Genomic DNA, 20,172 nt, shown 5'->3' with positions numbered 1-20,172 from the left:
GGCGAGGGGAAAGCAGCCCAGGGGCCCCGGCCTCAGCTCCTCCGCTGTTATCTAGAGATGCCCCGCCCTCCAGCAGCAGGTGGCCAGAGGGCCCACAGCCACGTGCAGATGGGGGATGGGAGCCCGGGAGCCTTCTAAGGCACTAGAGACTTGGGCAAAGAGGACAAAATAGGAAAAGCCCAGCAAAGAGAAAAGAACAGCATGAGAAAGAGAGGAGAGCCTAGCATCACTTACTGTGAAGCTGTCTGTGTTCTGAGCAGAAGAGGAAAGCAGGGGAAAGAAAGAAAGAGAAACAGAGAGGAGACAGTTACACAAATCTGCATGGGCTGGAATCGGGCCAAGCTCTGGCTCCCTCAAGCTTCTTCCTCCTGGGGTCCCCTCCTGCATGCAGGGCCCTGATGCCACAGGCATCAGTCCTCCCCTGAGCTATTACACAGGCAGCTCCCACCCATCGGGACAGAGGTACTTACTCTCAGCTCCACCCACTTATCCAAAAGCCTCCGGTCACTGAACTCGCACAGCAGCCCTGAGGACGTGATGCAGAAAGTGCTGTCTGCCTTCTTCCCTCGGCCACAGGCCACATCGGTGAACAGGTTGTTCCGCAGCTCCCCCAGCAGCCCTGAGCGGCCCAGCAGGGGCACAGTGGCGTTCACCTGTGGAGACACACCACTGCTGCCCACCCATCTGCCCTGGAGCCGCCCTGGAAACCAGGCCCTGGGAAGAGGGAGGGAGAAGATGCAGCAAGCCCCCGCCCTTTGAGGCTCTCCCTCGGCCCACACAGCAGCTGGCTCATCCACAACTTCTGGATGGCTGCTGAGCAAGCAGAGAGGGGCCCCAGGGGAGCAGCATCTCCTGGGGTGGGCTGAGCAGACCCTGGCCCTGGGGGTTACTTCCAGCCTGAGCACCTCACCTTTGAGGTCTTGCTGTCATCAAGGTACCAGAATTTGATGTGCCGGTTGCCGGCAGTGACAAAGTAGCTGCAGTCTTCAGAGAAGGACACCGCGGTGACCCGACTGGACACCTTATTGGAGGCCACCACAATGTTTTTCTGGAGGGAAAGCCAAGGGAAGAATCAAAGTTCTGCCTCTTGGAGCTCAGAGGAAAGAGGATCAGAGGAACAAGGAGGGTTAGATAGGATTTGTACTTAAAAAATGTTTCTTTCCAGGATTTACTGGTTAGAAAAAGAGGGGAGGAAGGAGAATCCCTTTCCAGAGGAGTTGAAGAGATTCACTTCTGGAGGTCCCTGGAGGCATAAAGCTATCCTCTTTCTACCAACGCACTGGGCTGCACAGTTACTCTTTTCTGCTTCAGGTCATTTTCTAGAATGAGACTGAGATCAGCAGAGTGGAATGAAGGGGCTCAGGTCAGCAGCTTCCTGGGTCCCCAGCTGGCCCTTGGACCCCCATGAGGCTGCCAGGCCAGCCCACCCGGCCCACTCACCTTCCAGGCCCAGACGTTGACAATCATGTCATGCTGGTAGCCCACAGAGACAATGTACTTGGCGCTGGGGGAGAAGGCCACACAAGCCACACCATACTTATGCTCCTGCAGCTCTGCCACCTGGCTGTGCTCCGCCACATCCCAAACCCGCACGGCAGGCATGTGCCCACTCTGCAGGGAGGCAAGAGCTGGATGTGAGGGCCAGAGGCACACAGCTTCCCCTCGCCTCTCAGGGTGGGGGCCCTACCTCTCCAGCTCCTGGGCACAGTCTCTCTAATGCCCCCCTGGCCAAGAGCAGAGTGCTACACAGGGCAAGAGTGTAGAGGAAACATGATCAATATCTCAGGACAACAATGATTATCAGGGAGAAAACGACCCCAGATTTGGTTCAGTATCTCTGGGTGAGGGTCTGCCCTTCCGTATTTGTTCAAAGCCCCTACCGTGATTCTGATGGGGAGCCACGGCTGAGAATCACTACCACCCACGCCCATGACTGCCCCCCCACCCCCCGTAACAGTCTGAGACGGGAGAGGTATCCCTCGTGTGCCCGGCAGGGGGCTCCCGGGCATAAGCAACGTCTTAAGGCAGTGGTTTTCAAAGTGCTTCCCAAACCAGCAGAATCAGCATGATCTGGGAACTTGTTAGAAATGCAAAATTTGGGGTCTTCTCCCAGACCTACAGAACCAGAAACTCTGGGAGCAGGCCCAGCAATGTGCACTTTAACAAGCCCTCCAGCTGGTTCTGATGCCCACTAAGGCTTCAAAACCACTGCTTTCAGGTGCAGCCAAAGCCAGGATTTGGCATCGGCTCAGGAAGCCAGAGTGGCAGCAGCCCTAACCAGGCCCAGGACGGTAGCTCTCTGCTGAGGCCAGGCCACTCACCCTCTTCAGAGGACTGCAGCCCCCTTTCCACACTCACCTCTCCAGTGACCAAGTACTTGCCATCAGGGGAGAAGGCAAGGGCAGTGATGGTTTTCCTGCAAGAAATGAGGCAGACTCAAAGGGGCACTGGCAGCCCGGCCTAAGCTGGCTCCCTCACAGTCCCCTCAAAAGGCAAGAGCAGCAGACACCAACAGCACATGTGGCATTTCCCTAGCGGGTCCTGGTGCCCAACCAGGTCCCAATCCCCAGAGCCACAGAGACCTTAGACACTGCCCTTCTCACAGCCCCAGGAGAGGCTCCCTAGGGGCCCAGACCCATTTACCTGGAACTGTTGAGGATGTGGTGCTGTTTGTGTTTCCGGGGGTTGAAGAGCACGACCACGCACCTGGGGAGGTGAGTGAGACCATCGACTTCAGCACCAAACCATAGCTCCCCAGGAGCTCCGGTCCCCCCGGCAGGGAGCCTGGGGCGAGCCAGCTCAGGGGGGCTCCACGTGCCACTGAGGGCAACTGACTGCTTTCTCCTGGAGACCTGTCCTTCCTGCTTCTTTTTCCATCCATAAGGGCCCATCTCTGCAGCCTCACGGCAGTGAAAGGGCTCCCTGTGAACCTAGCCCCACCAGGTCCCTAAGCACCAGTGTCCTCTCTGCCACGGAGGGCAGCAGGGACCCAGGCCTTCCCACAAGCCTTGCGCAGCCCAGGAAGGAGGGCAGGAGGGAAGAACTCACATGATTTGGGCAAAGCGGGCCACAGGTGTACATACAGCCCGTGTGGCTTGGAGCCACACATGTCAAGAATTTGTGCTCCAAGAAGTGGGGCCTCTCACGTGTGTGCCCACGTGTGTATTTGGCAGGTGCCAAACCCCCCCCCACCCCCCACACCCCCTCTACATGTCAGGTGATGGAGCAAGTGGGAGGTAAGGGGCCAGAACTGCAAGGGGTTCACTTAAGACTAGGGGGAGGGGCAGAGAGAGCCTAAGAGGGCCTGGGGAAGCCAAGTCTTGAGGATCCCTGGCCCTGAGGAGCCTGAGAAGGACCCTCCAGACCACCAGAAGACAATCGGAGAAGGCTGGGAGCACCCTCTCCAGCCAGAAGGCGAGGCTGGATGGGATCAGGCTCAGACTGACTTCCCAGAGACGGCTCCAGAGGGGAGGGCAGATGGTGGGAGTTGGGGGCAAGAAGCAGGAAGCCATGGCCAGCAGTGTTCTCCCTTAGACTCCCCAGCTGTCAGCATGCCTGGGCGGGCCCACGGCCCTTCGGCCTCATGGCTTCCTCAGAACTGTACCTAGCTGACAGGAGCAAACGTGCAGCCTGCGACACCAGGTAAGGGGATGGGGAGAGAAGGGTGAGAGTGCTGTGACCCCCAGACGCAGCCTTGTTTAGTGGGAGAGCACTGCAGCCCCCACGTCTGAAACCCACTGCTTGCTAGAACCTTGAAAGGAAGGCAGGTACAAGCCGCTAGTGAGGGTTCAGCACTTTGCACTCAATCAACCACTTCAATATGCAAATACCACAGGTAATCACTGGAGACACTGGGATTGCGGAGGGATACCAGCTATACCCAGAACTGCCAGGCTGACCGACAGCCTTGGAATTCCTGAGTCACATCACTTTTTCCTCTAATCCCCTCCCCTAAAGCCCTCCTCACTGTTTTCTTTCTTCTTGCTCCATCTCCTAATCTGTGTTTCCTTTTCCTCATTCCTTTCTCCTTCTCTCTTTACACCAACTTCCAGTCTCCCATTTCCCTTCTAGAATGCCACATCAGGAGGCTTTTTAAAAATATGACCAAAAGCAGACGGCTTTGGAAACTCTGTACCCCATCACTCTCTCTCCCCCATCCCAAAACACACACACACACACTCACACTCACAGACACACACATGTCCAGCTTCTGTTAGAGGCAGTCCAGGATACAGGTGGCCTACTTCCTCCAAAACAGGTAAGATTCATAAAACCTTAGAGTCAGAGGAAGGATGGAAGGAATTAAATGTACTGTGCTAGGTGACTTTAAAGATCACCTGATCCAACCCTCCAAAATTTTGAGGTTAGGAAACCTCGGCTCAGAAACCTAGGCTCCTATAAGGAGCAGAGCCAGGACTCACAGGTCTTCCAGCGTCCAGTGCTCTTGACATCAAACATGTGCACCTCTGATCTGACCATATCACCCTTTGCTGAACATCCCTGGGGAGCGTCTAAGAGCCAAGCCGTTAAGCACCCACGAAGGCCCTGGGTGGCGTGGCCCCTGCCACCCTCCAGCCTCACGCTGCACCATTCTCCCACCACAGCCTTTCACTCCCTTTACCTTGCCATGCTCCTCCCACCCCAGGCCTTTGCCAGCGTCCCTTCCTTTGTCTACGGTATTCTTCCCTGCCTTCTCCAGTCAGTTAACACACAGTCCTCTTTCAGATCTCAGGTCCCATGGCCTCAGTATATGCTCTCACAACACAGTTGTATCAATCTTTTGTGATATTTATCACAACTGCAATTTTACACTTTTTATTTTAAATGTATTTGATTAACATATAGTTGATTGATGTTGATTTCTGCTGAACAGCAAAGTGATTCCGTTTATATATATATACATACATATATATACACACATATACACACACATGCGCACATTCTTTTTCATATTCTTTTCCATTATGGTTTATCACAGGATATTGAATAGAGCTCCCCGTGCTACACAGTAGGACATTTATTGTTGATTACCTCCCTCACTAGACTGCATCTTCCATGATGGTGGGAACTGTGTCTGGTTTTGTTCACTGCTTTGTCTCCTGTGCCTAGCAGAGTCTGGCCCATCACAGTTGTTCAAGAACCACTTACTGAGTGGATGAATGCCTCCCTGGATCCACTAGCTTGGTCCACTGGGGTATCCGTAGGCCCCGCTCTCCTCCCTACTGCATGCCCCACTCTCCTCCCTACTGCATGCCCCACCTGTCTTCTATGGGAGGAGGCAGCGAGGATCTCCAGATCCTCAGAGGCAGTGTGGGGCAGTGGGGTTGTGAGCTCTGGAGTCAGAGACCACGGTTTGAGCCTTGTTCTGCCACATATAGCTTGGTTACCCTGGGTAAGTCACAAACCTATTTTATTATCTGTTTTTAAAAGGAGCCATTAGGATCAAGCTCTCAGGACTTCTGTGAAAATCAAATAATTTTTTTGGACACAGTGGGAGACAAACAAATGGCAAATCTTACTATTACTCCTCCTGGAGCACGGACAGGAAGCCAAAAGGGACTCCTGGCAATGGGGAATGAGGCACTCAGGGACTGTGTCAGGTTTTTGCTTCAGAAAAATGGAGGGGAGTCCTGTTAGGAGCTGAGGAATCCTAAAAACTTTAAAGGCGGCTTCCTTTAAAACTCTGGGAAGGCAGCCAAGGAAGGAGAGCTGGGTTAAGCCTGGGGAAAGAAAATATCTACATCTTCATCCACTTAGGAGATGATAAGCTTGGAAGGTAGCAAGGAAGGGATGGGGGAAATGTTGAGGGAGAAACTATCTCAAGTGACTAGGACAGAAGCACAGAAAGAGAATGAAAGTGACACCTCCTGGATAAGTTAAAAAGCACCACGAGAGAGTTTCAGTGAACTCTAAACATGAAGGCTTCCACTTCCTTTCGTAACCAGTCTACTGCTCTTCACAGTGAGTCCAATAATAAGAGTTACCATTGATCCAGCATTTTCTGTGCAGCAGGCACTGTGCTAAGCACCTGAGAGGTCTGGTCTTGGCTAATCCTTACAACAAGCTTGTGACGCTGGTACAATTATCCCCACTTCAATGTGGAGAAACGAGTTCAAGGCCTCTCAGCTAAAGCAAAACAGAGTCAGGATTCCAGAAGAAAAGCAGAGTGGAGTGAGTGGGAGAAAGAAGAGAAAACTGAAGTTGAAGAGGAGAGACAAACACAGAAAGCACACTGACCTAATGCACAGAGCGCCAGGGCAGGAGCCTCTGAGAAGAGGGACAGGAGACTGAGGCACTTGGAGGGAAAATGGATTCTGGCTACAGAATTTTTGGAAATCATAACAGGGCACAGAAAAATTACAGCAGTTATAGTTCAAAGTTCACAGAGCTAGATATTTCGATTTTAATATTTTATTCAGTGTATGAAAAATGATAACCCCAGGCCTGCCACCTTCATGCAAAGCCCAGCAAGTTTTCGGGAAGGCTGACATTTTCTTGCTGCCTGTGCCGCCGGCTAAGGAGGCCCTCTGCAGGCTCGTCCTCCCTGGTGATGGCTTCCAGTCTGAATGGTTCTGGGTGACCGAGCTTTCGGATCCGCTCCAGATAAACCACAGCAGAGGGCTTCAGCTCAGAGCTGATCTGACTTGAACAGAATCGATGCAGATTCTGACAGTCACATTCCAAATCCCAAAAAAGTAGGTGATGAGGGCTCCTTTAAGCCCAAAGCAGCATGGTGACCTTTCAAGGGCAGTGCATTAGACGGCTTAAAACACTTTCCACGTGTTTCCACTACATGTAAATTCTGAGTCTTGCTGGGCCACGAGGTCTTCTGTTTCCTGCTTCCCCTAGGTTTGACTCCACGGTGGAAGAAGGTGGGAGAGCAACGTGTGTGTGTAAAAAGACAATGTAGACAGAGGATGACTAGCTATGAGGCAGACTTTCCCTTCTCTAACACCTCCCAACCCCCACCCCCAGTACAGCCTGGAAAATTCTCATGTGTGGCATGGGAGAGTTAAGCAAAGGAGGGAAACACATCCAAGCTAGGCCCTTAAGCTGAAATTTTTACTCCTAATTATTCAAATTTGGAAACCTTCCAACACAGAGAAAGAGGAAGAAAGAGACCATCCCACAGTTACAGCTCCACTTGTGAGGACAATGCAGATGGTGAAGTGAAGGCAGAACTTGGCGAAGACATCCAAGGTCCCCTGTGTCCAGCTTGTTGAGGCCCTCCCAAGAGAAGAGACCTCAAAAACACTGATGTGGTTACTAATAAGAAAAAAACATCAAACTGTACACTTTAAATATATGCAGTTTATTGTATGTCAATTGTATCTCCATAAAAGTTCTTTAAAAAAAAAAAAAACCACCACTGATGTGGGAGCCTCCACAGTCTTCTCTGACCTTTGAGCAAGTTTCTCAGTCTGCTAGGGAGGGGAGGGTGGGGTGCCGTCTGCATCGGTCTTTGGCCCTTGCCCTCCACACGCCTTGACCCCGCCAGCAGAGCAGGCAGTCACCGGCACGCGCCCTTGCGGCAGCACTAGCTGCAATCCTCTGCAGGACAGGGCTGGGCTGGCCCAGCTGGCTGAGTCCCGTAATTCAGAACCCCAGGGTACAGGTGCAGGGAGCCTGCTCACTCTCACAGGGAGGCAGGGAGGCCTCAGTCCCGCGGGGCCTCAGCCCAGGAGTCACGTGAGGGAACACCCGTACCAGGTGCTGGGCCCACTGCCCAGGAACGTCTCTCAACCAGGAAGGGCCAAGCCCTCAACAACCCCCTTCCCTGGACAGGTCCAGGCCTGCTGCCACCACTAAGAGCCCAGCATTCCCACAGGACCCACCTCCTAGGATGCTCCTCCCTCCAGAAGGCAGAAAGAAATGAACCCTGGGGTGAGGAAAGAATGCAGAGGCACGCACAGGGGCAGGACACAGACGGCCTGAGCAGGGACCCTGTACCTTAGAATTTCCTCCTTCGGACCACGTGAAATCAGAAGGTGGCTCGCAGAGGCACACCAAAGGTCCTTCCAGCCTCGCTCACACATCACCCTTTATCCCTGTTTAACATTATAAACCCACACCCCCATACTCCCTATTCCCTTTCATTGTTTATTGCTTATACTTTTTCCAAAGCACACAATGACTTGTAATATTCTATATAATTTACCTTCGGGAAGGTGAGAGGATCTATACCCAGCTCTGCGACAGTAGAATTTGTTTATTTTGTTTACTGTTACATTCCAAAGGCCTAGAAAATTGACACTTAATAAATACTTGTGAATAAATCTTTAAGTCATTAGCTACCAGATCTCAAAGCCCTAACTCTCAAGAAACAGTAGGCCCCAGGGCAGGGCCACGGTTCTCCCCAACCTTAGACTTCTAGGACTCACGAACACACGACGGCACTGTGATGATGGAAAGAATAAGAAAGCTGGGGTCAGGCAGACCTGTCTACTAACATACTGTGTGAGCTTGGGCACATCCCTTAACTTCTCTGAACCTCAGTTTCCTCATATATAAAACAGGCATAGTAATATCTATGTCTCAGGACTGTTGTGAGAACTGAAGAAAATAATATGCAAAGTAACCAGCAGGGTGCCCCTAGCCGTCTTCTTGAAGGGTTCTCTGGGGCATCAATAACAAGGAAAGGGCTATCCAGGGGTCTAGACGTTGCAACAGCAACCCCAACTATGGTATCCCACAGGACTTGCAGGACACTAGTGACTCATTAGGGTCCTCCCCCAGGTGTGAAATTACAAACTAGATTCACTACCAAAGGGGAAATCTTACAGCTTTAATTATTCTAAGAGATTATGAGTCTAGGATGTTTCCTAAGGCATCCTTGGTTGTGGTCCTCTTTAGATACCTGGAATCCAATGCCTTCCAAATAAGCAACCTTCTTAGGCCAGGCCACGAGGCCCACCGGCAGCTTTGTCTCCGGGATGCTCTATGCGCACCCCCACCCCCAAAGGCACGAGACAAGACTTGGCAGTAATAACCCGGTGAATAACACGGTCACTGGTGTAGAGCTGCCCGTACACCTCTCTCTGTCCAGAGGACTCTAAACATATTCCCTTCCGGGACAAGAGGTGGATCTCTGTGCGTTGCAAGACTCACAAGCCAGGTCCGAAAGGCAGTGTCTGAGCGCCTTCCTCTCACTAACGATGGTCTAGCCACCGTGGCTGCTGTTTAGCTACTCAAACAAGTGAATTGATTCCTCCTTTCTCTGGGACCTTTGTAGCTGAGGTCTTCTCCACCTGGAAGTGCAGATCTTCACACATAGATTCCTCTTTGTCACTCAGACATCAGCTTAAATGTCACTTCCCACTGAGCCCTGACCAGCCAATCTTAAAGTAGCCCCACCCCCACCCCACTCCCAGGTATCCACTTACTCTCCTTTCCATCACCCCAGTCCATTTCTTCAGAACACTTACCACTCTCTGATATTATCTTGCTCATTTATTTGTCTACATGCTTACTGTCTGCTTGCTCCTCCTTAAACCACAGAAGCAGGGACATTGTCTGTCTTATTCACTGCTGTATACCCTGCAGCTGGAACAGCGCTTCATCCAGAGTAGGTTTTCAACAAGTATCTGACAAATGAATGACTGTATCGATGAGCAAACTGCTTTGGGAAGAACTATGGGGCCCCAGTTTCAGGTGTGAGATCTGTAAGGAAACCAGGAGAAAAGGCACTGAGGAGACTGGCGTCTGTGAGTGCCCTCGCATGGGATTCACAGCCATCAGGGCGCCAAGTCCAAGCACCCTCTTCCCTCAGGTCCATCTGGTCTCGCCACCACTCCACATACTCCCTGGTAACCCCCCCCCCCCACACGCACCCAGTGTTTACCACAGAGAGGAAGAAGGTAGCTGTGTGCTCCTTCAGCTCAGATGTCACTTTAACACGGTCCGGGAGGAGATTCTGTGGCTTCACGTGCAGTCCAATGCTTTGGAGCTCGGTATCTCAGCATAAATTCCAATATGTGCTGAGTAAATGAAGGGCGTCCTCAGGAGGGCTGGGTTTCCCCTCCTTCTCCCTACCTACACGAGGTCTCCTCTCGGCTGTTGGATAGGTCCCGTCACTTTTCCAGGACACCTTCCACTCTAGCAGCTGCTCTGCACAGAGGCTCCGCACTAAGGCCAGGCCATGCACTCTGGCATTAGGGGTCAAGGGAAACCCACTCTCCGAACTGCCTCCACAGTGGCAACAGGGACTGTGCTGGGCTCTAGAGGCCCTGAACCCTCTACCAAGCCAGCTAGGGAAGGGGCCCAAGTCAACTATGGGTGTTTAACTAAATTGAGTGCCTCAAAGCTACCTGCGGACCAGCTTGGCCCCTAAGGCAGGGGTCTTAAAATGTGACAGGTGAGGGTGGGCTTCCTCAACAACAGCAAAGGGAGAGCTCTGGAGAAGAGATGCGGGAGGTGCTAACGCCAGGGGGTCCCTGTCCAGAGATTTCAACCCACCTCTGCCTGACACATCCTCTTCCACCCCACCCTCCCTGAGCTGTTTCATTTCCTTTCAGAAAACTTTGTTTTGGTTTGATATGTGCCTCTAGGCCTCTGGGAGAATTTTCTGAGCTTTGTTTCTCTTCTTGTTTCTAGGATACCTGAACTGCTCCGAGAGCAACAAGCGCAAGTAGGAACTAGAGAGTGGGGGATGAGGGGGGTGGGGTTAGGATTACCAGATAGGAAGAGAAGGAAGACAGAGGGGGAGGGAAAGAGTCTGCTTGGCTCACACAGACTTTGGTGGCCCCCAGATACCGCAGAGACACATCAGGGAGCTCCAGCACAGAGCAAAACTAAAACACCCAGAAAAGGGCCATTTGCAAAGAGCAAACTCGAAGTTCTAGGAAATCAAAAGGCCAGGAAGCGGATCAGGGCACTGCCCAGGGCTGGCCCAAGCCGAACACACTCAGGAAACCTACTAGAGGTGACTGCAGGGAAGCTTCCATACACCACCTGGAAGGCTGATGACTCCCAGGCGCACACATCAGGCTGGGACCTGCTCATAAACAGAAGCACACACCCTTAAAGGCGCCAGGCCTGGGGTCTAGGGCAAATGGGGAAGAGAGGGAGCAGGGCTCCACACTCCCCAGGGTAGGGACACAGGGCTCAGCACGCACAGAGCAGCAGCCCAGGCCTTTCCTGCCCGTCCCACATTCAGCCCCAGTCCCACCTCCAACAAGAAGGAACCTGGCTTTCCCAGGCCGAGGCAGGCATGAGTGGAATTCCCCGGAGGCAGACTGCACAGGGTATCCAGCAACAGAGATCATTCATCAACGTGTTTCTGGAGGGGGAGAAGGAGGCCAGCTCAGTCTCTGCAGGGGAAAGTCAGTGCCGCTCCCACAGTCCCCCACCACAGACGTCAAATGCCAAAGGGCCACTCAGAAGAGACAGACCCCAGGACCCAGGGGCAGGAGGCTCCTTGGCATAGACTGAGCTGCCCATAAACTGGGCTCTTTTCATTCGAAGATCAGGTAAACATCTTAGGGGAAAAGCAGCTTTGAAAAATAAGCAGCAAGTCTGGTCTCCCCCAGACCTAGTGCCATTTTAAAAGTAAGAGCTCGGCAGTTAGACTACTTGGGTTGGAATCCCAACACAAACACGTACTAGCTGTGTGACCTGGAGCAAATTGCTTACCCTCTTTGAATCTTAGTTTCCCTCCTCTAAAATATGGGATGAAAAAAGTTTCAACCTCACAGGGTTGATCTGAGTATTAAATAAAATAATTCCTATAAAGTGCTTAACAAAGCATCTGACACAGAAAACACTCCTGATAAAGTCAGGGATGATAAAAAAAAAATCATATATCTGAAACAAAAACTACAGGAGTTGCTGTGAAAATCACACTAGGGAACTCAGCATTCCCAAGTTGATGGTGAGAAAAGAGGCAGAGCAGGGGCCTTCCTATTTTCACGTTCCTGTGCCCAGCAGCAAAGAACAGAAGTTGACAGAGAGAACCAGAAGCAGGAGAGGCCCCAAGTCTCCGAAAGAAACACTTCTACAGAAGCTTCGAGTAACTATGGCTGGGGGATTCTCATCAGTAGAAACAGAGGAGTGAAAAGGCTACAAGGGAAAGGATACCAGCCCCAGAACCCTACCTCTCTGCCATGGCACTGACATGTCTCAGCGTGATCAGCGTAGTCCAATGTTCAGAGAAGCATTATTCATAACAGCCAAAAAGTGGAAACAACCCAAAAGCCCATCAACTGATTATCAGAGAAAATGTGGTATATCCATACAACGGTCACTCGGCCATAAAGAGGAATGAAGTACTGATACCCTGGTATGACATACACGAAGCTTGAAAACACGACACTTAGTGAAAAAAAGCCACTCACAAAAGACATGATTCCATTTATATAAAATGTTCAGAATAAGCAACTATATAGAGATAGAAAATAGATTAGTGGCTGTCTAGAGCTGGGGACTTTGGGGGGAAATAGAGAGTGACTGTTAACGGGATGTGGGGGTTCTTTTTGGGGTGAGGAAAATGTTCTAAAATTGGTTATAGTGATGGCTGCACAACTCTGTGGGTATACTAAAAATCACTGAATTGTACATATTAAATGGGCACATTGCCTGGTATGTGAAGTACATCTCGATAAAGCTGTTTTTAAAAACTACTAAAAGGTAGATATTAAAGATACGGAAGATGGTCTTGGGAGCTGTGTGTATATATACAATGGAATATTACTCAGCCATTAAAAAGAATGAAATAATGCCATCTGCAGCAACATGGATGGACCTAGAGATTATTATACTAGGTGAAGTCAGACAGAGAACGACAAATATCATATTATATCACACATATGTAGAATCTAAAAAAATGATACAAATGAACTTATTTACAAAACAGAAACAGACTCACAGACATAGAAAACAAGTTTATGGTTACCAAAGGGGAAAGGTGGGGGTGGGATATATTAGGAGGTTGGGATTAACATATGTACACTACTATACATAAAATAATCAACAAAGACCTACTCTATAGCATAGGGAACTCTACTCAATACTCTGTGATAACTTATATGGGAAAAGAATCTGAAAAAAGAATAGCTATATGTATATGTATAACTAAATCACTTTGCTATACACCTGAAACTAACACAACATTGTAAATCAACTATATTCCAATATAAATTTTTTTAATTTTAAAAAATAAAATTAAAATAAAAATGACTAAAAGGTAGATATTAAAGATATTGAAGATGGTGTTGGGAGCTAAGTGAACAAAAAGTGTGAATCTGTATGTGTAGGTGGGCGTGGATAAAAAGCAGGACAGGATGGCAACAAAGACAACAGTCAACAAAGAGCCTTTACGTGGCCCCATATCTCATTTATAAAAGTGGCACCAAAACATTAACCTGGATGTATCTCCCAGAAGATACCAGAAAACCCCTGCCCACCCCAACTGGTTTAGCATAGCTATAAACTTCCATGCAATAACACCACTTCCAAGACACTTACCCAGCTGGGTAGGCAACTAAACCCGATCGGGGGTCACAGGCAAGTCCTCTGCCTCCAGACACTGTTATTCCAAGCACCTTCTCCAAGGTCACCTGTTAGAGCAAGACAGAGAAGTGTTATGTTATGGACAGAGTGGAGCAGGGAAGGAGGTGCTGAAGGTATCTGGGACCTTATTCCATGCTGACTGCTTCCTGATGGCCCTGTCTTCTGAAAAATGGGGCTACTGACTTATCCAGGTTCTGATCTAGCCACAGGCCCCCTGATCACATGGGAAAAGGCCAGTGTACATCGCCAGCTTTTAACAGTGATCAAACTGCTGAGTCCATGGAAAAGAAAATGAAGTGGTTAAAATTCAGCTCATGGCCACGGAGGAACAAGTACTCCCCCAATCCAGGAAGGCTCCACTTACAAGATAAAGTTTTGGGTCCCCAGACTGGCCTCTTGGGTCTGTGAGAGACAGGGGAGGTCACCGATCTTCGTGCCTTGGCAGGCTTGAAAGAAAGGCCACTCTGATCTCCAAGAGCCAGAAGAATGTCAGGTATCAATTAGGTGACTCATAATATCCCTGATCTATGCATTCCATCACGCTCTTCCCTTCCATCAGATGTCTGCCAGTTCATACAGACTACAAGCCTAGAAGGCAGAGACGTGGCTTAATGCTGTGTTTTGCAAAGCACAGATGCTCAGAGTACTCTAATTATTATTATTAAGCCACAAGTCCAACAGAGATGAAAGGGAAACACACGTCAAATGCTCAGAGATTCTGAGAAGACGTGGCCACACGAGACATCTATTATCACTCTCTTCATCACTGTTGTTACCCCACACTGTCTGCAGGCCCTGGGACACACACTGGACTAACCACAAATTAGTTCCCTGATCTTTCTGCTAGATGATCCCATGTAAGACTCAGACTGCCCTGTGACCTCGTCACTCCACCTCGCCCTCTTCTACAAAATGTCTCACACGTCACTCCAGGTCCAGTCTCCTCTAGCACTGTCTGGACTCCCTGCACTGGTCCTCCTCAGGGAAGTCCTCAGTCTTCATTGGCTCAGACAGAGGGACTTCTGAATGCAGAATGGCCATGTAAACAGGCTAGAGTGTACTCTGCTAAGAGAGTCTTAGGGGCCTTAAGAGGGCGATGTGAACCACAAACACTTCGGGGTGTTCATATCTGTGGCAGGATGGTCTGCTCCTGGTCTAGGATGGTATCTAGAGAGGAGAAGCCCATAGTCAATTAGGGTAGTTTTAGGATCTCTCCTTCTCTCTTACTCTCCCAGCTGCAGAATTCCAAGGGCTCCTAGAGGGCCTATTTAAATTCTTATCTCCAAGGACCATTTTAGTTTGACTTAGGTTGGAAAGAAAGGCCCTGAGGTGGCCAAAGACCAAAAGAAGTCCCCTGGGATGTTGTAGTTAAAACTACTACCCCGGAAGGTCCCCAAGAGTCTTCTGTGCTTCTTGGGGATGTGGACCAGGAATTCCAGCATGTGTCTACTCACTGACACAGGCAGTTTAGTTCCAGGGCACCATACCTAACCACAGCCACCTGGCAAGCACCAAACTTGCCAGCTACCCTTGGGTCTTTCTGAGGCACTGAACCTAGCGGGGGATAAATTAACTTTGGCCTACTCTATACACTCTTGATATCTGCCCTAACTTATGCCTCCTTCTGTTCTTTTTCTCAGCTTAATGACCCCCACCTCCCGCCCCGGCACCCAATCATCTTTCTGAAAGGCCTGAGCACTGCATACTAACTGGAGAGCACAAAATAACCCTGGGGAAGTCCGGGGGGATACTCAGTTCAGGGCACCACCCCCTCTCCTGGCACTGTGCCTCTGGTTATCCCAGAGGGAGGGGTACTCAGGAACATTCCTGCTGCACCAACTGCCTACTGCAGAGAAGAGAGAAAGAGGAGCCTGAGGCCAGCATTACCCACATAGATGAGAAAGGTCACCAAAGCAAGCACTCAGCTAAAAGGCCACTCAACTCCTATTCCCTACAAGCTAATCTGATTTCAGGCAAATCCTTTGGATTCATGTTTGCATCAATCCCTCCCTTATGCTTCAGCTTTGGTCCCAAAGAATCAGACCAGTCTGTTCGTTCTCAGCTTGCCTTCCCTCTGACAGGAATTTGGGTAGGTGTTTTGTGGGTAGATGATCCAGTTCCACAGAAAATTAATTCTGGAACTAGTTTGGAGTTTTAGACAGCAATTTAAAGTATGAAGGAGATGTGAGTTAGACCCAAAAGACCAGTGTTTATCAAACGGTTTTGACCCCAACCCATGGTTAAGAGACACATTTTAGATCCTGAGCCAATATAAACATACATGCTCATAAAACTGAAATACAAGTTTCACAGAACAATACCTACTCTCATTGCATGTGATAAACTCCAATTTCTATTATATTCTATTTCATTAAAAAATAATTCTGGCCATGGCCCACTTTATTGATTTCATGACCTACAAGTGGACTGGAAGCTGCAATCTGAGAGACCATCGCTCCCCGCTGGGCCTGGGATTCATCTCTGGTCTCTGGCATCTTTGTGTTCTGTCACTTTCCTCCTAGGACTCTCCACAGCGGAGCAGACATCCGGGCTAGGAAACCCCACAGACAGAAGTTTGCCTGGGCTCAAAACTTGGATGATTTTCAAAGGATTTATGGTTTTTGGCTTCTTCTGGATTTCTGAGCAGCTATCCAAGGGAAAAAAAAAAGCAGTTTCCTTTGGCTCTGTGGAGGGGGAGGAGCAGGGGAAAAACATTCAGGGGCATCAGCTGGTTTTTATTTTATGTTCTAACTCAAACCAGCTTCCTGTTTGCAGGGAGGTTTGGGGCTGAGCTCCACTTTCAAAGGACCTAAGAGTCCAGAGCTCCTGCAAGGCCTCCAATGTCCAGGCTTACTCCTTCACGATGGACCCTCTCCCTCTCACAACCCTCTCCATATCCCTTCTTTCCAAAAAGGTGGTACAGCTTCCATCTACCCTAGGAAATGGAGACAAACCTGGACACCCCCTTGCAAACACACCCCAGGCTAAAAGCGCCCAAGGTGAAGCAGCTGTGTGCAGCAGCTGTGTGCAGCAGCTGGCTCGCACTGGCTCCGCAGAGCTGACTGTGCACCTCTTTTCCCAGCTCCATGTTCAGTGAGAGCACATTGGTATCCTGAAATCACCATGACGGGAGCACTTATACCATGAAGTCAGACAATGCTACAAATAAGGGCCCTTTTCCCTCACTCAGAAAGCGTGTAAACATCTACCAACACATCACTAAAGCTCAAGCAACTTTTCTCTCTCCCTTGGACGATGGCTGTAACTCCCATGTGTTCTCTCTGCTTCAGGCCTTGCTTCCTACAGTCTTCTTCTCAACATGGCAGGCCACGGTGATTCTTTTAAGAAATACAGGAGAACATGTCATTACGCTGCTCAAAAGCCTCCAATGGCTCACCATCCTTAAGATCAAATCCAAATTCTTTACCCTGGTTTAGAAGGCCCTAAGTCACCTGGCCTCTGGCTACCTCTCTGACCTCACTTCCTACACCTCTCCCTCACTTACTCCACCCCAACCACCCTGGCTGCCTTAAGCACCTCAAGTAGATTCTAGCCTCACGTCCTCTGCATATGCTATTTATTCCTTCCACTAAAATTCTCTTGCCTAAACTACTCACACAGCTAATTCACTCAGGTCTTTGCTCAAAGGCCTCCCCCACAGAGAAGGCTTTCCAGACTGGCTTTATGGCTATTACTCTATACCTAACTTATTCTGCTTTATTTTTCTTCACTGTACTTAGAGTCAGGTAGAGACCCAGCATTGATTATGTCTTTGTCCACATACTTACTGTCCATCTCCTCTACCAGAATATGAGCTCATAAGGGCAAGGCCCAAGTTGTGACCCCTCACTGATGCATCCCTAGCACTTTAAACAGTGCCTGGCACAAAATGGGCACTTTGATGAATAAATGAATGCATGGCAGAGGCTTCAGGAAGGGTGAAAGGACAGAGATGGGAAGAACAAGAAAACTGGGATATTTCAGGCCAGTAGAGTATCTAAAATATCTAAAACTGGTTGTGTGGGAATTCCCTAGCGGCTCAGTGGTTAGGACTCTTAGGTCCAGAGGTTAGGCACTTTCACTGCCATGGCCCAGGTTCAATCCCTGGTCAGGGAAATAAGATCCCTCAAGCCACGTGGCCAAAAAATAATAACAATAAAATAAAATAAAACCGGTTGTGACAGAAAGACCATATCCAGATGAGGACAAGCACAAAGGGAGTTTAATGGTACAGGTAAAATTTTGTTTCTTAAGCTGACAGTGGGGACACAATGGTTCACTCTATTATTCCACATGTCTTTAGTGTATATCTTAAATATTGCACAGTAAATGTTTAAAAGAGAGAAAAGATATGGTCCAGGATGTGGTGTGGGGCTCAGCACCTCAAGAGCAATATCCTTCTATAGTTCACATCCCTGACTTCTCTTTCTCTTCAAGCTACTTCGTTGATACTCGCTGACCCAGCAATGTGAGGGGAAAGGGTACAGAGATCTGAAGAATTTGTGTTTTTATTTGATTTAGGTTTCTCACTTAAATGCTTATAAGGCTGCACATGTTTATGATGCTCTGACATGTCTCTTCCTGTGGAAGTTTTCAAGGACCACTACACACATCCCTTCTCCTGACTGCTAAGTGTGGCAGCAGGTGATGAGATAGGGTCCCCTCAGCCTGGGTCCCTGAGTAACTCTGATGAATGGAGCACCCGCGCTGATCCACACTGAACTAAAGCATGAGCAAAAAATAAACTATCCGTTAAGTCAGGGAAAGGCTGAGGTGATCTGTTACCACAGCATGACCTAGCCCAGCAATTTTCACACTTTTTGGTCTCTTACACTCTTTGGCTTATTTACACTCTTAGAAATTATCAAGGACCTCAAAGAGCTTTTGTTTATACAAGTTATATCTATCAATATTTACTGCATTAGAAATTACAATGGAATACTTAAATATGTTTAATTTGTTCAAAAATAATAATAAATCCATTACATGTTAACACTTTTATTAAAAGTAACTCTAGTTTCCAAAACAAAACCAAAAAAATTTAGTGAGAAGAGTGGCACTAACATTCTTGCAAATCTCTTTAATGTCTGGCTTAATAGAAAACAGCTGGATTCTCCCAGCTGCATCTGCAGTCAGTGTGTGGTGATATGCTCTTCTACATGAAGATGCGGAAAACTGGGCCTCATCTGGATACGTTATTGGGAAAGAGGGCATCGCAGAGATCCTCTAAAAGGGTTTTGGGGGCCCTAGGGATTCTCTGACCACACCTTGGGAAGCAATAACCTAGCCCCTCTTGTATACTACAGCACCTCTCTTCATAAGGAAGCAAGCCCACTAGTATGAGAGTTCTGGCCTCAAGCATCATTTGAGGAAAATTAAGCAGGGAAGAGGCCCTATGAGAAAATAGCTGTCCTCAAAGTCAGAGATGGGGCCCCAAGTTCTGACAGGAACTTGAGCTCCAAATCCTCATGGCCCAAATGCCAATGAAATACAGCCCCAAAGACACACCAGTCCAGGTAACTGATTCTGGCCAGTGACTTGGAACACAACTGCTACAAGCAGCTGGCACCTTGATACATCCACAGTTCCAGTAACATCATGCATGAGTGAAAACTCAGAATTAGAAAGAGGGCACCCACTGTGTACTCTGCAGTGATCTCCCCCACATCTGAAACACAGCCTAGAAGGAGGGAGAACACTCGAGTTGTGACCCAGCCTTTCCTTGGGCAGGTGGAGAGTGCTGAGATGGGGGAAAGCCTACACCCACCTGAAAGAGAGTGTCATCTTTCCCCGGAAGCAAGGCTACAGGAAGGCAGAATTATTACAGATATACTGCAAAGGAAGGTTTGAATACCCACACCTCCCAACATGCACTAGGCAGGGCAGTATTGTATCCTCCTAAGAGAAAGAAGGAAAGCAAAATCATCCCTCACCGTAATGAGATAAAGGGATAACTTCATAATGGCCTATTCCCAAGAGAGACGGAAAGAATAAAGCCAAGTGTTCAGGAGCTCTTCTGGCTCTCATTAAAGTAGATGGAAAAAACAGGTGGCTCAGAGGTGACAGACGGGACTACTCACTCATACGAGATGGAATAGTATTTTCCAACATGTAGATTGTAGCCTATTAATGGGATTTGAAATTGATTTAATAGGTAATGAATAATTAGAATAGAGCAAAAAATAGATCTCACGGCATGTAGTAATGTACTGATCATGAAACTTTATTTCAGGGGTGTGTGTGTATGGTATGCACTGGGTCACAATGTAAAGTGTAAATACACAATGTAAAGTGTATTTCTTAATGTGAGTTGTTCTCATAAATGTTTTTTTTTCAATTAATTAATTAATTTATTTATTTAATTGGCTGTGTTGGGTCTTTTTTGCTGTGCGCGGGCTTTCTTTTTTAGTTGTGGTGAGTGGGGGCTACTCTTCGTTGTGGTACACAGGCTCCTCATTGCCATGGCTTCTCTTGTTATGGAGCACGGGCTCTAGGCGTGTGGGCTTCAGTAGTTGCGGCACATGGGCTCAACAGTTGTGGCTCACAGGCTCTAAAGCGCAGGCTCAATAGTCGTGGCACACGGACTTAGTTGCTCCACGGCCTGTGGGATCTTCCTGGAGCAGGGATCGAACCCGTGTCCCCTGCATTGGCAGGCGGATTCTCAAC

At 48.9% G+C, this 20,172-nt stretch overlaps 1 protein-coding gene across 12 annotated transcripts in view; it reads right to left on the bottom strand.

Moving 5' to 3' along the window:
* MAPKBP1 (mitogen-activated protein kinase binding protein 1) overlaps positions 1-20,172 on the bottom strand; it is a 47,296-nt gene that overhangs the window by 11,673 nt on the left and 15,451 nt on the right. For 2 of the 12 annotated variants that reach the window (XM_057721807.1, XM_057721802.1), the window contains 8 exons: positions 13,462-13,553; positions 11,168-11,278; positions 2,644-2,706; positions 2,359-2,416; positions 1,441-1,611; positions 911-1,048; positions 471-653; positions 235-252 (listed from right to left, as the gene is read on the bottom strand). In XM_057721807.1, the coding sequence (XP_057577790.1) occupies positions 235-252; positions 471-653; positions 911-1,048; positions 1,441-1,611; positions 2,359-2,416; positions 2,644-2,706; positions 11,168-11,278; positions 13,462-13,553 (834 nt within the window). Of the gene's footprint in view, positions 1-234; positions 253-470; positions 715-910; positions 1,049-1,440; positions 1,612-2,358; positions 2,417-2,643; positions 2,707-9,841; positions 9,978-10,455; positions 10,473-10,916; positions 10,994-11,167; positions 11,279-13,461; positions 13,554-20,172 lie in introns of those variants that run through there. The other 10 variants (XM_057721811.1, XM_057721809.1, XM_057721808.1 and 7 more) reach the window with 10 other exon arrangements.

The sequence above is a fragment of the Hippopotamus amphibius genome, chromosome 2 (assembly GCF_030028045.1).
Source record: "Hippopotamus amphibius kiboko isolate mHipAmp2 chromosome 2, mHipAmp2.hap2, whole genome shotgun sequence".
NCBI lineage: Eukaryota > Metazoa > Chordata > Mammalia > Artiodactyla > Hippopotamidae > Hippopotamus > Hippopotamus amphibius.
Note: the sequence above shows the minus strand (reverse complement) of the source record. Positions and strands in the feature narration are given on the sequence as shown.